Source organism: Carcharodon carcharias, chromosome 21, assembly GCF_017639515.1.
Source record: "Carcharodon carcharias isolate sCarCar2 chromosome 21, sCarCar2.pri, whole genome shotgun sequence".
Lineage (NCBI taxonomy): Eukaryota > Metazoa > Chordata > Chondrichthyes > Lamniformes > Lamnidae > Carcharodon > Carcharodon carcharias.
In genome coordinates this window covers 64,941,988-64,958,177 of record NC_054487.1, presented here as the reverse complement: position 1 = coordinate 64,958,177, position 16,190 = coordinate 64,941,988, and the positions used below count along the sequence as shown (strand labels likewise).

Sequence of the window (16,190 nt, the reverse complement as noted above, 5' to 3'; positions counted from 1 at the left end):
GTGATATTATCTAAACGAATGTGCTAATTAAGAATGGATGGTAGGGCACTCAAGGTATAGCTCTAGTGGGGTTTTTTTTTTATTTTTTTTAAATAATGGAAATAGGTGGGAAAAGGAGAATCTTTATAATTTATTGGAAAAAAAAGGAAGGGGGAAACAGAAAGGGGGTGGGGATGGGGGAGGGAGCTCACGACCTAAAGTTGTTGAATTCAATATTCAGTCCGGAAGGCTGTAAAGTGCCTAGTCGGAAGATGAGGTGTTGTTCCTCAAAACCCTGCTTTCTGGAACAACCAGACACTTCTCTAGGGTGGCTAGAAGCTGCTTCCTTCGCAAGACTGTGCTCGTGCAGCACACTCTTCAAGATCACATGGCCACACACACCTAACACAGCTTTCAACATTTCCTTAAATACATTTTTCCCCTTTCATCTTTAAACCCATTGTTCTTAACTGTTTTTTGAAATTTACCTTTCCCAGAACCAAGAATCTTTCATGTTGTCTTTATGGCCACCACTTTCGGGAAAAATAAATTTAATAACTTTGCTTTATATAACTTATGTTCTTTGCCAGTTTTAAAACTTCATTTTCTCCCTTTGAAATTTACCAGCTAAAAGTTCAACTCCTCATTTATTTCCTAATGCAAATTCCTATTCATGCTGTATCTACTGGTAACCCATCTTAGCTCACTCATTTCTATTTCAAAATGTCTGCTTTACATCTAACCCTTTCATGATTTAAACCTTGCAGTCTGACTGTCTTCAGTCTAATTAAATTAGACACACACACACACACACACACACACACACACACACACACACACACACACACACACACACACACACACACACACACACACACACACACACACACACACACACACACACACACACACACACACACACACACACACACACACACACACACACACAATCCCCACAAGCTTGCTTCACAGTTTCCCACAGTAATATTGAAAAAAAAATTGTATTTTCTTTACACTAGTCTGGAATTACAAAAGTGATATTATGGAGGCGGAAGAAGACAACTGTTGCGATGGGGAGGTGTGGATTCAGAATGTCCAGAGATGGGATGGCTTTGTTCTTCCCCATGATAACATAGAGGAAATTGCAGTTTATCCTGGACTGAATGTCAGATTACACAGCACAGGACGGTTCAAGATGGTTAGGGGTAAGGCAGTGTTGGATGTCAACAGCATATGGGAGAAACCTAGCCATGTGTTTTTTGATAATGCCAACAAGGGGTATGATGGGCAAGTGGGAAGGAAAGAAATGCACCAGATGCAGTTGAATGGATGGTCTCCACCTTAGTGATAGGGAAGCCCACGATCTACTTTTTGTTGAAGATGAGTGTGCAGGGGGGATGGAAGAGGTGGTTTAAGGAATTTTTCGGTGGTGGAGTCATCTTTGTTCTCCAGGATGACCCTAGAGAAGTGAACAGTTTTGATAAAGGACAGCAAGGTCTGACCTTGGCTGATCTAGTCAGCCAAATCTGTTGCTGGGTGACCAAACCAGTTGAGCACCACATATGCTCAAGCATATTTTTGCTCTTTGCTGCAAGAAATATGGATAATGATCAGGAGCAGGAACCCTGGCTAACTATTCTTCCTTTAGCTTGTGGATAATGAATTAAATTATTGCCCCACCACTAGTTTAGCTGAGATCAGATAACTAAGCCTAGAACAGAGGTCTAATCTGGGAATGTCCTTGATTAAGTTGGGCAGTATCAGCCCTGAGATATGATGTTAAATTTGTGAACCTACACATTACATCCATTAGTCAATTACAATAGTTTCCTTACAAAAATATGCTTGGGTTTTATCTGAGTACTGTACAAATGCCATATGATGAGAATTCCAATCCTTGGTTGTTATGCAGAGGGAAAGAAACTGTGCATTCATTGGCTTCATTGGAAAAGCATGCTTATACTTTCTGAACTATAGAAGTCAGTCCATAGTACATGTATTTTGTCCCAAAGCTGGTAAATTATTCCCATTTCCAAGACATTCTATAATGCTATCGCTATTCAAATTTTCATATTATTTGACTCTAAGAAAGGGAAATTAAAGTTCCATAAACCACAATTACAGTGAAGTTTAAAATCAAATGACCATATTCATTGGTTGTCAAAGGTAGAATATAAATGGATGCACTTACCCCATGGCCAACTGTCACTCTTTCTAATGGCTACAAAGTGAGATGAAAACAAGATTTTTAAACTTTGAATTGGATGACTCTATAAACCTATATTTACTAAAAGTGATGCATCACATGCAGTAAATTGCAAGACATATGTGAAAATGTACCAGACATGCAGACATTCTAGCGTTCCGTCCACAACGCCAGACATTGCCTCTCAAGTACTGACTCATAGGAAACCCCCATGGTCCCTGACAGCATTCTGCAGAGAAAGAAAAATGAAGAACTCATTATCTTCATTCACACGCACTCATATTTTGAAATAATTTTAAGATGCTATTTTTGGAGAAGTAATTGCTAATGCATCAGTTAGTCTAGAAAACTTAATCAAGAAAACTAGTATTTGAAGACAATGCAATAACTCAAACTAAATAGCTGCTTGTTCTCAATGTTGAGGTACTGTATGGTCGTCCATGGTTATTAAGTTATTTGGGCTTTCTTGTTTCTCAATTAACTTTATTACAATGCCATTTACAACCTTCAGCAGTACTATATGTATTTCAAATTTTACTTTTGTGTTCCACAGCATAAAAGATGTCAATACCAGGGAATGGAATTCTTCCCTATAGTTTTCTTCCAATGTCAGTATCAAGCACTGCTGTGTCCCATCAATATGCCTTAAGTCTAGCCTTAGAAGAATGCTCATTACAGTAGCAATTTGCCATTTCTCAAAATAGCCTTCTTTGTGGCCTTTTCAGGAAGATGTCTACCTTAGTGCCAATCTTTGCTGAATTGTGGGACGTTTTGTGGTATGGACAGGTCAATGGGTTCAGTACAATCCTTGCAACCAGTAGAAAAATCAAACATTTATTCCATCAGTGTGAGTTAGAGCCCAAATCTGAGAGAAAAAGAGGGATGTTTAAGATTATTTTTTAAATTATTCTACGGTAACACTTCTTCCTTTTTTTTACTAAGTATTACAAAATCTTATCTTTTTATGCAGCAGTACAATAAGAATTAGAGAATGAGGCTGGGAAAATAATAATGGAGAAACGGGAAATGGCAGAGGAGTTGAATAAATACTTTGCTTCAGTCTTCACGGTAGAAGACACTAACAGCATTCCAAAAATACTAAATTATCAAGGGGCGGGGTGGGGAGGGCGGCTGGGCGTTGGGAGGAAATTAATACAATAACTATCATGAGAACAGTATTAGGGAAACTAATGGGGCGAACGGCCGATAAATGATAAGTTCCCTGGACCTGATGGGTTGCATCCAGGGATAGTAAAGGAAGTAGATGCACAGATAGTGGATGTGCTCAGAATCCTTAGATTCTGGAAAAGTCCCAGAAGATTAGAAATGTAACACCCTTATTCAAAAAGGGAGGGAGACAAAAAGCAGGTAATTATAAGCCAGTTAACTTAACATCCCATCATTGGCAAAATATTACAGTCTGTTATAAAGGATGTCATAGCAGAACATTTGGAAATGCATAATATAATCTAGCAGAGTCAGCATGGCTTCATGAAGGGGAAATCATGCCTGATAAATTTGTTAGAATTCTTTGGAGGAGGTAACAAGCTGGATAGATAAAGGGGAATCTGTAGATGTAATATATTTGGATTTCCAAAAGGCGTTCGATAAGGTACTGCACATAAAGTTACTTAAGTAACTATAGTGTTGGGGGTATTATATTAGCATAGATAGAGGATTGGCTAACTAATAGAAGACAGAGAGTTGGGATAAGGGGGGCATTTTCAGGATAGCAACCTGTAACTATGGAGTGCCACAGGGATCAGTGCTGGAGCTACAGTTATTTACAATATATATTAATGACTTGGATAAGGGAAGTGGATGTACTATCATCAAGTTTGCAGATGACACAAAAATAGGTGGGAAGGCAAGCGGTGAGCATGCCACAAAGAGTCTACAGAGGGATATAGACAGGTTAAGTGAGTGGGCAAAAACTTGGCAGATGGAATATAATGTGGGAAAATGTGAGGTTATGCACTTTGGCAGGAAGAATAGAGGAGCTGAATATTATTTAAATGGAGCAAGACTGCAGAAAGCTGCAGTACAGAGGGATTTGGGGGTCCTCATGCGTGAATCATAAAAAGCTAGCATACAGGTTCAGCAAGTAATATTGAAGGCAAATGGAATGTCGGCCTTTATTTCAAAGGGAGTGGAGTATAAAAATAGGAAAGTCTTGCTAAAATTATATAAGGCACTAGTTAGACCACACCTGGACTACTGTGAACAAGTTGGTCCCCTTATCTAAGGAAAGATATAATGGCATTGGAGGCAGTCCAGAGAAGGTTCACCTGGGTTGATCACATGGATGGAGGGATTTTCTTATGAACAGAGGTTGAGTAGGTTGGGCCTGTACTCATTAGAGTTTAGAAGAATGAGAGGTGACCTTATTGAAACATATAAGATTCTTAGAGGGCTTGACAGGGTAGATGCTGAGACAGTCTAGGGCCAGAGGGCATAATCTCAGAGTAAGGGGTTGCCCATTTAAGACAGAGATGAGGAGGAATTTCTTCTCTCAGATGGTAGTGAATCTGTGGAATTCTTTACCACAGAGACTGAGTTGTCAAGTATATTCAAGGCTGAGATAGATTTTTAATCAGTAAGGGAATTGAGGGTTATGGAGAAAAGGCAGGAAAATGGAGTTGAGGATTAACAGATCAGCCAAGATCTTATTGAATGGCGGAGCGCACTCAATGGGCCAATTGGCCTACTTCTGCTCCTTATGGTTAATAATAATGGAGTGATGAGAGGACTGTTGGGTTAAACCTAGCCAAATGCAGACATTATCATTGATCTTCATTTAACATAAATATCAGTTTATATCCAAATTTGTTCAATGCAAAACAAAAATAGTTGTCAAATCCTTTGCTTCAAGGAAAATTGAAATTGAAATACTGTACAATTCTAAATGTTAAAAGGGAAATATGTACACAGCTACTGGTACTTTTTATCTGGTGCTTGCTACTGTACTGTGTTGTATGCTTTAAAACTCCTGTCTAGAGGTTCCAAATATGGCAAAACTACAAAAGTACAATTTCTGGAGATACTGAACCATACAGACTAGGGGTGGAATTGCGCCAGATTTGCACAAAGTGTGGTAATGGGCGGGGAAAAAAATTGTTGTACCCACTGGCTACAATGGCGGGTTTTGACACTATATAGTTCCATTCTCGCCTCATTCATTATGCAGTTACAGGAAACTCTCCGTCTCGATGGTGGGCGGCCTCCAATTGGCCCGCCATGCCATTACCTCGCCGGTTCCTCACACAGGGCCCCATATTTAAACTGCGCCCGCGCACACACTTCTCAACGCTTACAGCCCAGGATTGCTCCGGTGAAGACACGGCCCCCAAAAGCCAAGATGAGTGCAGCAAACCGATTCAGTGACACATCCCTGGGACGCCTTCTGGATGCCATGGGGGCCCGCCACAATGTCCTCTAACCCCACTCTGGCCACAGGAGGCTCATTCGTCTCACCACTCCAACTTGGGAGGCAGTGGCAGAGGCGGTCAGTGCCAATGATGCACGGAAGAGGTTGGCCATCCAGTGCTGAAAATGGATGAATGATCTCATCCATGTTGTAAGGGTAAGGTAACCATCTTATCACAATAAACTCACACACTCACAAGACCCTCATACATTCACTGGCATCTAACTCACTGCCAGCTCAAGGGACATCACCACTCACTCTCTCACACACACCCTCACATCTCAATCTGGCCTTATCTCCCCTGGAGACTGCCTCCTTAGCCCTCACCATCTTGAGGCAGTCGCAAAGGATTTTACAACTATTTTTGTTTTGCATACAAATCTGCACGGATCAACATGTGCCCCCACACACACCCTGGGAAACCCACCTTCCCCATCTAGCTCTTGCCCTGCAGCCTTTTACTTTGCCTTAGGCCACTTCTCCCCCTTCCCCAAGCAAGACCTAGACAGACAGCCGTTGAAAAGCCACCTCTACCTTACGACTGGTCTGGTAGGTACAGACTTGCCTGTGAGTCCCCTAAAAGTGATGTAGTGCTGTCTGAGAAGCCTGGTGCTGATGACCGCGAAGCAAGGTGGACAAACAAACCTCGAAGTCCCAAGCGAAGTGCAGCTTGTCAGGTGCACATCACTTATGTACAGTTGTGAAATACGTCGACATGGTGCCGGATGATCCAGCATGGGGGGATGATTCCAGTGAGCAGGGCTTATAATGAGATGCGGAAGTATTGAAATTAGATTCCTGACATGTGCAGTGGGAAACGTGGCCCGCCATTGACGGGTGGAGCGGTATCGCAAACTGGTTTCACAACGGCATGAAACCGATTGTTGGCTGTGTCGCCATATTGTCGTTCCCCCCACACGCCATGACACCGAGCACCAATGGGGCTGGAAAATTCTGGCCTAGGAAGGCCAAACATTTATCTCTAGGTTATGCCTGAGTTAACTAATCTTAGCCATGCCAACAGTAACAGCATTACAATTGGACTGGGAAAGATAAATCTCTTAACAATATACAATCTGTCGGAAACTGCATACATCTGAACAAAGGGTATGGCCAGGATTCTTTTTTTAATTTATTTTTTCATAGGATGTGGGCACCATTGGCTAGGCCAACATTTGCTGCCTGTCCCAAATTGCCCTTGAGAAGGTTCTGATGAGCTTCCTTCAAGAACCACTGCAGTGTATGTGGCGTAGATACACTCACAGTACTGTTAGGGACGGAGTTCCAGGATTTTGACCCAACGACAGTGAAGGAACAAACACTTGTAGCCACAGTATTTATTTATATTTAAAAGTCAGGATGTTGTGTGACTTGGAGGGGAACTTGCAGGAGGTGGTGTTCTATGCATCTGCCACCCTTGTCCTTCTAGCAGGTAGAGCATCTTGTATATAGTACACACTGCTATCACTGTCAGTCAGCAGTGGAAGGAGTGAATGTTTAAGGTGGTGGATGGGGTGCCAATCAAGCGGGCTGCTTTGTCCTGGATGGTGTCATGCTTCTCGAGTGTTGTTGGAGCTGCACTTCTCCAGGCAAGTAGATTATTCCATCACACTCCTGACGTGTGCCTCGTAGATGGTGGACAGGGTTTGGGGAATCAGGAGGTGAGTTACTTGCTGCAGAATTCCCAGTTTCTGACCTGCTTTTGTAGCCACTGTATTTATATGGCTGGTCCAGTTTATTTTTTGGTCAATGGTAACACCCAGGATGTCGATAGTGGAGGATTCAGCGATTGTAATGTTATTGAATGCGAAGGGGAGGCGGTTAGATTATCTCTTGTTGGGGATGGTCATTGCCTGGCACTTGTGTGGCATGAACATTACTCCCCACTTATCAACCCAGACCTGAATTTTGTCCAGGTCTTGCTGCAAGTGGACACAGACTGCTAAACAATGAGCAAGCATCAGCAAAGATCCCCACTTCTGACCTTATGATAAAGGGAAGGTCATTGATGAAGTGGCTGAAGGTGATTGGGTCTAGGACACTACTCTGAGGAACTCCTGCAGTGATGCCCTGGGACTGAGGTGATTGAGCTCCAACAACCACAACCATCTTCCTTTGTGCTAGGTATGACTCCAACCAGCACAAAGTTTTCCCTCTGATTCCAACAGACTCCTGTTTTGCTAGGGCTCTTTAATGCCATGCTCAGTCAAATGCTGCCTTGATGTCAAGGGCAGTCACTCTCACCTCACCTCTGGAATTCAGCTCTTCTGTCCATGTTTGGACCAAGGTTGTGATGAGGTCAGCAGCTGAGTGGCGCTGGCGGAGCCCAAACTGAGCATCAGTGAGGAGGTTATTGCTGAGAAAGTGCTGCTTGATAGCACTGTCGACGACACTTTCCACCATTCTGCTGATGATCGAGAGTAGACTGATGGGGTGGTAAATGGCCAGGTTGGATTTGTCCTGCTTTTTGTGGAGAGGCAATTTTTCAAACTGTTGGGTAGATGCTAGTATTGTAACTGCAATGGAACAGCTTGGCTCAGGGAGCAACTAATTCTGGAGCACATATCTTCAGTGCTATTGATGGAATGTAATAGTGCCTATAGCCTTTGCAGTATCCAGTGCCTTCAGCCATTTCTTGATATCATGTGGAGTGAATTGAATTGGCTAAAGACTGGCATCTGTGATGCTGGGAATCTCAGGAGGAGGCCGAGATGGATCATCCACTCCACACTTCTGGCTGAAGATGATTTCATAGACTTCGGCCTTTTCTTTTGCATTGATTTGCTGGGCTACCCCATCACTAAGATTGGGGATATCTGAGGAGCCTCCTCCTCCTCCAACTAGTTGTTTAATTGCCCATCACCATTCACAGCTTGACGCAGCAGGACTGCACAGCTTTGTTGATTGTTGGTTATGAGATCATGTCTATCGCATGTTGTTATGCCAGTTTGGCATGCAAGTAATCCCGTAGCTTCATCTCATTTTTAGGTATACCTAGCGCTGCTCTTGGCATGCCCTCCTGCACTCTTCATTGAACCAGAGTCATTCCCCTATCTTGATGGTAATGATAGAGTGAGGGATATGCCAAGCCACAAGGTTACAGATTGTAATTAAATACAATTATACTGCTGGTGATGGCCCACATTCAGTGCCTTATGCTCACTTTTGAGTTGCAAGATCTTTTTTAAGTCTATCCCATTTAGCCCGGTGGTAGTGCCACACAACACAATGGAGGGTATCCTCAACGTGAAGACGGGGCTTCGTCTTCACAGGAACTCTGCGGTCATCACTCCTGCCAATATTGTCACGGCCAGATGCATCTTCGACAGGTAGATTGGTAAGGATGAAGTCAAGTATGTTATTCCCCCTTGTTCGTTCCCTCAGCATCTGCCGCAGGCCACGTGCAGCAGCTATATTGGACTCAGTACTGATTCTTCCATAGTCCACCTTAAAGCATCGTTTTGGGGAGAAAACTGGAAACTCCAAACTCTTCATTGGACGTCAGTGAGAATGTACACATTTGTTCTGAGGCTGCCTCAAACCAGCAATTTTAAAGCACAACAAGAATACTAAGTAATTGTTGAAAGACACTAATATATCTCCCTTCCTAATGCTTAGGATCGTGTGACCTCTCAGTAAAATACACTTCTCCTTCATATTTGATGACAATAGAAGCCATATCAATTTCCTGTGACAATAGCATTTCAATATAAAACACACATCTTGTTAAGTTCAAACTATAACACATGCAGTTCAGACCGTAAATATTTTGACAAAATTATATTATTCAAAGGTAAGATATCACAGTCAAGTTACTGACTACTCTGAAGGCACCTTGTGGGAAATAAATGGGGGCCAATGAAACAACACAAAGACAGCCACAGAAAGAAAGAAAATGGCTAAATTGCTGCCAGATAAATGGAATAAAAAATGAATGCAAAACAGAACCAACCAAGGATCAGACACAGCTGCAAGTGAGGTAGTAGTACAAGACTCAGTACATCATTAAATCCAGTTACTGGCAGGGATTATGTTGAAACGAAAGCCAAATTCAAACTATGGGGAGTAATATGAGAGGATGGAAAAGCATGAATGCAGCTGAATCCACAAGACTGGAATCAAGTAGTTTTCTCTGCTCTTTAATTATAACAAAGAATTCTTTGGAGGTAACTGGAATAATGTGAAAATGGTAAGTTCTATGGCATTGGTACAGTGTGTAAAGCAATCGGTGCATTCTTAAGTGTGGGATAATATTTAATTCTGTCAGCACTATGTGATGCTTTGATGTATATTTGTAGATTTCATCTTGAGACTTTAAATGGAGTGATATGGTTGTGACTAGGGTCACAATGGAGATGGTCGACAACATTAGAGTTTAATCTAAATGCTCATAAATAATGTACATAAATCCTGTCCTCAAGTAATATCACCACTTGTGATTCGGAAGTTTAATGCCAAATTTTAGGAAGGCTTTTGATCTGACAGCAGTTGTGATGAAAATAACGCAAGGGAAAGATAAAGAATACCTCCTGAAATCAGCTCTAAATTATTCTCTCCATAACTACAATTAGTTTTCAGCATGCAATAAATCTGAAGTGAATCATTCTCCTTCTTCCCCAACACTCAGGTTGAAGGAAAGTAGTTGGCAGGCCTTTTTACACTGTTAACTGAAGGTTACAACTCTACATTGCAAGCACCAAAAGAGGTCTAACTTCTCACTTACCTCACTGCTGTTCATGGGATCTATTTCTGCACAAAATAGTTGTCAGTTGAGCCAACCTAACAATAGTTAATACACTTCAAAACAATCATTGTATAAAAAATGCTTTCAATGTTTCTCTGATGTGTTATAGTGCTATTAATATGTAGATTATTTTTACTTCTTTCTTTGTCAAGACAAGTAATGTATTTTATCACTATTGTGATAATGGAATTTACTATCATGTACCGATTGCAGCATCCTTTGCCAATTTCACTGGCATGACAAAAGCGCTTCTGCGAAATGGAGTGGTAATTATACTATACAACTGAGGTACTGCCAAAGTAGTTTTATTTAAAAAAGAAAACTAGAACAGATTATCTGGTCATTATCACATTGCTATTTGTGGGGCTTTGCTGTGTGAAAATTGGCTGCCCGTTTCCTACATTACAACTGTGACTACAAAAGTATTTCATTGGTTGTAGAGCACTGTAGAGTACTGGATGTCGAGGTCATATCAGGCACTATATAAAATTCAAGTGCCTTCTTGTCTTGAATAGGATGTATACTTAAACCTCAGAGACATCCCCCCAAGTAGTGTTTCCAACCATTTGCTCGAAGCCAATTTTTAAAAAAGGAGATAAAAACAAGTTTCAAGTTCTGTTGAAGGGTCATGAGGACTCGAAACGTCAACTCTTTTCTTCTCTGCCGATGCTGCCAGACCTGCTGAGTTTTTCCAGGTAATTCTGTTTTTGTTTTAAAAAAAAGGATCCCAGGAGGTGGCATGATAGTACAGCATGCTGAAGGTCCAATATGGTGTGCTACAAGGCAGAAAAATGATTGATGCTCCCGATTCTCAACATAGTAAGCTACTGATCTCCAATATGCCATGCAGGAGGTGTTGAGTAGAGTTACCCTAGATTAGTCCTGCATAAGTGTGGCAAATGGCCCCTCAGCAACAGAAGCAGAAGCCTGTGAGCATGGGCAATAGGTGGGCAACATTAGGAGATATTAAGAAATATAGGAAGAAAATGTGAAAATGGACACAATTTTAAAGTTATAGAGCCCTAATCCCAAAGGACTGGTTTTCCCAATAGTCTTAATGCCTTATTTTTATTTTTGGGCCTACACCTGGGGAGGAAATAGCCTTTTAAAACTTCCTGCACTGTGTGAGGTCACTTCTTCCCCAGCACTCAGATGTCATTCCAGTGTATCCAGAACACATTCAAAATTTGCCATGGATATTAATTTATCAGTAGGAAAATTCAAGTCACCCCAAATATATTTATATATTTGATTGTACCACTCATACTCTAGATTTCTCAATCTTCAAAGCAAAGGGCACAAATAAAACAGAAGCTATTTTGTTTACTTCACAGGACATTTGATGAACAACCCAAAGATTGCTATGTTCCTATATCAGCTAAGCACTAATCAACAGCACAAGAGGACTGTTTAGGTGGTTTCAATTAAGCCAAATGCCTGAGTAATTTGAATGTCATTTCAGTGGGATAATCACATTACTGTTTTTTTTCTCCTCCAGAAAACTATCCCATCAAAGCAGACTGGCCACTCTACAGTGCCTTTGTTGAGTATTATACTGACTTTGCAGTCTGACATTCTGCTAAAACAGATGAATATCTAATTCAGGCATTAGTCAGGACTGTCACTTTGGCTTGTTTTAAACTATACTGTAAACGTGGGAAGTTTTAACAGTGGTTTCTGACCAATACTTTGTGCCTTCTGAAAGTCACTGCTGGAACTTACATCAAACGTTCACTTTGAGCTGTGAAACGGCAGTCAAACCGTGACACTCGGCATGACATCACTGGGAACCAGTGCACAGAAGTATGCCTAGCCAAAACAAGCAAATAAATCTTTATAAATGTACTTCAGAAGAAAATTAGAGCTGAAAAACGTGTGTAGTGCCAATAAAACATAAAAGGGTGAATAGATTAGAGAAAATAAACCACTTGTGATGTGGTATCCATGGGTACAATTGCTGTTTACAAATTTTGGGCCTGCTTAGGTATCTCCCATTAGCAGACCTACAAGTCTCATCATCAGGAGTTTTCTTTTTCAATATGTAGCATCATAGGGAGCAGAACTTTTCATTTGACATCAGAACCCTCAAAGCTGGAGGGCCGATAGGGGCTGCAGCCTGCTGTTGCAGGTAAATAAGAGATAGCCTCCATCTTGAGGTGTCCTCTCAGCACATTTTACAAAAATGAAGAAAAGAAATGGCCACAGCTGCTGAGTGACCATTGTGGAGAGAAGCCCCTTCACAGGGCGGCCTACAGCCACAGATGTAGCCAGGTAGGTATTGTGGCGATAGGACATGCAGAGGGGAGGGCTGAGAGTGATCCTGCAGTTCTGGCCCCCCCCGATCTGCTGCCAGGAGGTTGCCTCCTGGCATCTGCTGGGCTCCCAATGCCACAGGGGTCCCGCAGGCTGACTGGTAAATTCCAATTGGCCTCTGATCAGCTGCCTTAGTTGGCCACTTAACTGAGTTAACAAGCTGTCTGCTGCTTATGGGCAGGTAGCCCTCTGCGCCTGATCGGACCTTCGGGAAAATGGCTGGAAATCAGGACTATGGTGGGGAGCTGGCCAATATTGGGGAATTCCATGCCTACCTGCCTCCGTTCCTGCCCCTCAAATCAACTCCAAAATCCTGCCCACGGGGTGGGTGGGGAGGGGGAAGTTGAAAAGCTAAAGATGATAAAAATGATGTGTATGTCACCAATATTCTAAAAGGAGGATCAATTAGCCCATCAGTGGAACATGGTTAGAATTCCCAATTGTTAGCTGTCAGTAATTAAATGCACAGGATAACACTTACAGCAAATATATTACCTTACTCCAACTTAATTTTGGTTCTTCCTCAATAAAGAAAATAGTAAAAACACACAACTCTGTTCCCATTAACTGTCAAAGCAAACATTTCCTTTGGGATAACCCTCTTACCAGATCAATTCAAGGTTTGTTCTGGGCCCATTGGTTCTTTTCTTAAGGTTGAATGAAAAGTGCAGGAGGGCATGTGAGGAGCAATACCAGGCATACTAAAAATAAGGTGTCAACTTGGTGAAGCTAAACACAGGACTACTTACATGCCAAGCAGTGAAATCAGCAAGCGATAGACAGAGCTAAGCAACTCCACAAACAAATGATCTGCAGTCCTGCCACATCCAGTCGTGAATGGGGGTGGACAATTAAACAAGTTACTGGAGGAGGAGGCTCCACAATAATCACCATCCTCAGTGACGGCAGAGCCCAGCACATTACTGCAAAAGATAAGGCTGAAACATTTGCAACAATTTTCAGCCAGTGGAGCCTAGTGGATGATCCATCTAAGCCTCCTCCTGAGGTCCCCAACATCACAGATGCAAGTTTTCAGTCAATTCGATTCAATCCACGTAATATCAAGAAACGCCTGAAGGCACTGGATACAGCAAAGGCTATGAGCCCTAACAATATCTGGCAATAGTACTGAAGACTTGTGCTCCAGAACTTGCTGCTCCCCTAGCCAAGCTGTTCCAGTACAGCTACAACACTGGCATCTACCTGGCAATGTGGAAATTTGCCCAGGTCTGTCCTGTCTACAAAAAGCAGAACAAAACCAACCCGGACAAATACCGCCCCATCAATCTACTCTTGATCATCAGCAAAGTGATGAAAAGTGTCATCGACAGTGCTATCAAGTGGCACTTTCTCAACAATAACCTGCTTACTGATGCCAGTTTGGGTTCCGCCAGGGCCACTCAGCTCCTGACCTCATTACAGCCTTAGTCCAAACATGGACCAAAGAACCGGACTCAAGAGGTGAGGTGAGACTGATGCCCTTGACATCAAGGCAGCATTTGACCGAGTGAGGCATCAAAGAGCCCTAGCAAAACTGGAGTCAAAGAGAATCAGGGGGAAAAATCTCCACTGGTTGGAGTCATGCTTAGCACAAAGGAAGATGGCTGTGATTGTTGGAGGCCATTCATCTCAGCGCTAGGACATCACTGCAAGAGTTCCTCAAGGTAGTGTCCTAGGCCCAGCCATCTTCAGTTGCTTCATCGATGACTTACCCTCCATCATAAGGTCAGAAATGGGGATGTTTGCTGATGATTGCACAATGTTCAGCACCATTTGTGACTCTACAGATTCCATGCCCACATCTAGCAAGCCCTGGACAATATCCAGGCTTAGGCCGATAATTGACAAGTAACAGTCACGCCACATAAGTGTCAGACAAAGACATGAGGGTTATCATTGGCCAGAAAATGAACTGGACCAGCCATACAAATTCTGTGGCTACAAAAGGAGGTAACAGGTTGGGAATCCTGCAGAGAGTAACTCACCTTCTAACTCCCCAAAGGTTGTTCACCATCCACAAGGCACAAGTCAGGAATGTGATGCAATTCTCTCCAATTCCCTGGAGAAGTGCAGCTTCAACAACCTCAAGAAGCTTGACACTATCTAGGACATAGCAGCCCACTTGATCGATACTCTGTCCACTACCTTCAATATCCACTTCCTCCACCACCGAAGCACAATGGCAGCAGTGTGTACCATCTGCAAGATGCACTGCAGCAAATCACCAAGGCTCCATCGACAGCACCTTCCAAACCCATGACCAAACCCTTCCAAACACCAGAAGAACAAGGGCAGCAGAGCATGGGAACACCATAACTGGCAAGTTATCCTCCAAGCCTTACGCCATCCTGTCTTGGAACCATATCACCGTTCCTTCACTATTGCTGGATCAAAATCCTGGAATTCCCTCCGTAATAACGCTGTGGGTGAACCTACACAACATGGACTGCAGCGGTTCAAGAAGGCAGCTCAACACCACCTTCTCAAGAGCAATTAGGGATGGACAATAAAAATGCTGGTCTAGGCAGAGACACTCATATCCCATGAAAAAATATTTTAAAAATGACTGGCTAGATTTTACCTATCTCTCAACAGTCCTTACAAATTGACATGCAAAATGTGGCAAGGTTGATTCATGATTCTTTGTCTCTATGGGGTCTGACCAGTAGAGTTGCCAATTAAACCTGCTAATTCCAATGCCCAGCTTCTGCAAAGTCAGAAGTGTGAGAGTATATGAATGCTTGATGGGATGTTACTTCCATTGCCTAAAGTACCTGGATAGGCAATTTGCCTAACTTTGGATGCAAATCCCCAAGATGTGGCTGTCCTGAAAAATCTTAGCTCCTAGAAAGCAACTTTAACTTAAAATCACATTTTCATATAAATGATGTTAGCCCCCACTCTCACTTTCTGCTACACAGCTTATTTCTCAGATAATTTATTCTGAAAAAAAGTTGTTTTTAAGCATATTTCATAGATTTACAATTTTTAGCCTCTCAGATTTGATTTGCAAGTTTACTGGTGACAGCTACTGCAATGGCTCAATGCATAAATGCGCCACATTGTGTGGTATCCAGCCATATAACTTCAGAATTAGAGCTCTGATTGACTCCCTCATTTATGTTGGTGTGAGTTAATTCTAATTGGGATAATGTGGATGCACGATTATTAGTCTCAGTAATAGCTAGGTTTAATTCTCTGATTGCTATTTTATGAACCCTGTCAAAAGTGCACATATCATCATTGGATAGCAACAGTATTTTGGTCAGTTGGAATGCCCCCCACCCCATCAAAGTCAAATCTCCTGCCAAAACTTTCTTATTTCACAATGTGTATCATAAATGGTAAAGCAAAGTACTTTCCTTGAGTGCACGGCTAACAGTTAATACCACTGTCAACATAGGACAAGAGCTAGGAAATGGCTTCCCCAGCTCTGAAGAAACACCATACAAAGCAAAGAGGGAAACTTCACCTTGCCAAAATGGTAATTTTTGAAAACAGCTGAATCATCCACCCCTCAC

General features: G+C 42.3%; 1 protein-coding gene across 8 annotated transcripts in view; it reads right to left on the bottom strand.

Moving 5' to 3' along the window:
• Positions 1-16,190, bottom strand: part of mettl25 (methyltransferase like 25) — a 91,189-nt gene that overhangs the window by 36,396 nt on the left and 38,603 nt on the right. For all 8 annotated transcript variants that reach the window (XR_005946451.1, XM_041215963.1, XM_041215964.1 and 5 more), the window contains exons 6-7: positions 2,320-2,414; positions 2,171-2,200 (exon numbers count right to left, since the gene is read on the bottom strand). Coding sequence is in view for 7 of the 8 variants with exons in the window: in XM_041215963.1 (XP_041071897.1) it covers positions 2,171-2,200; positions 2,320-2,414 (125 nt within the window). In the remaining variant the exon portion in view is untranslated. The remainder of the gene's footprint in view (positions 1-2,170; positions 2,201-2,319; positions 2,415-16,190) is intronic.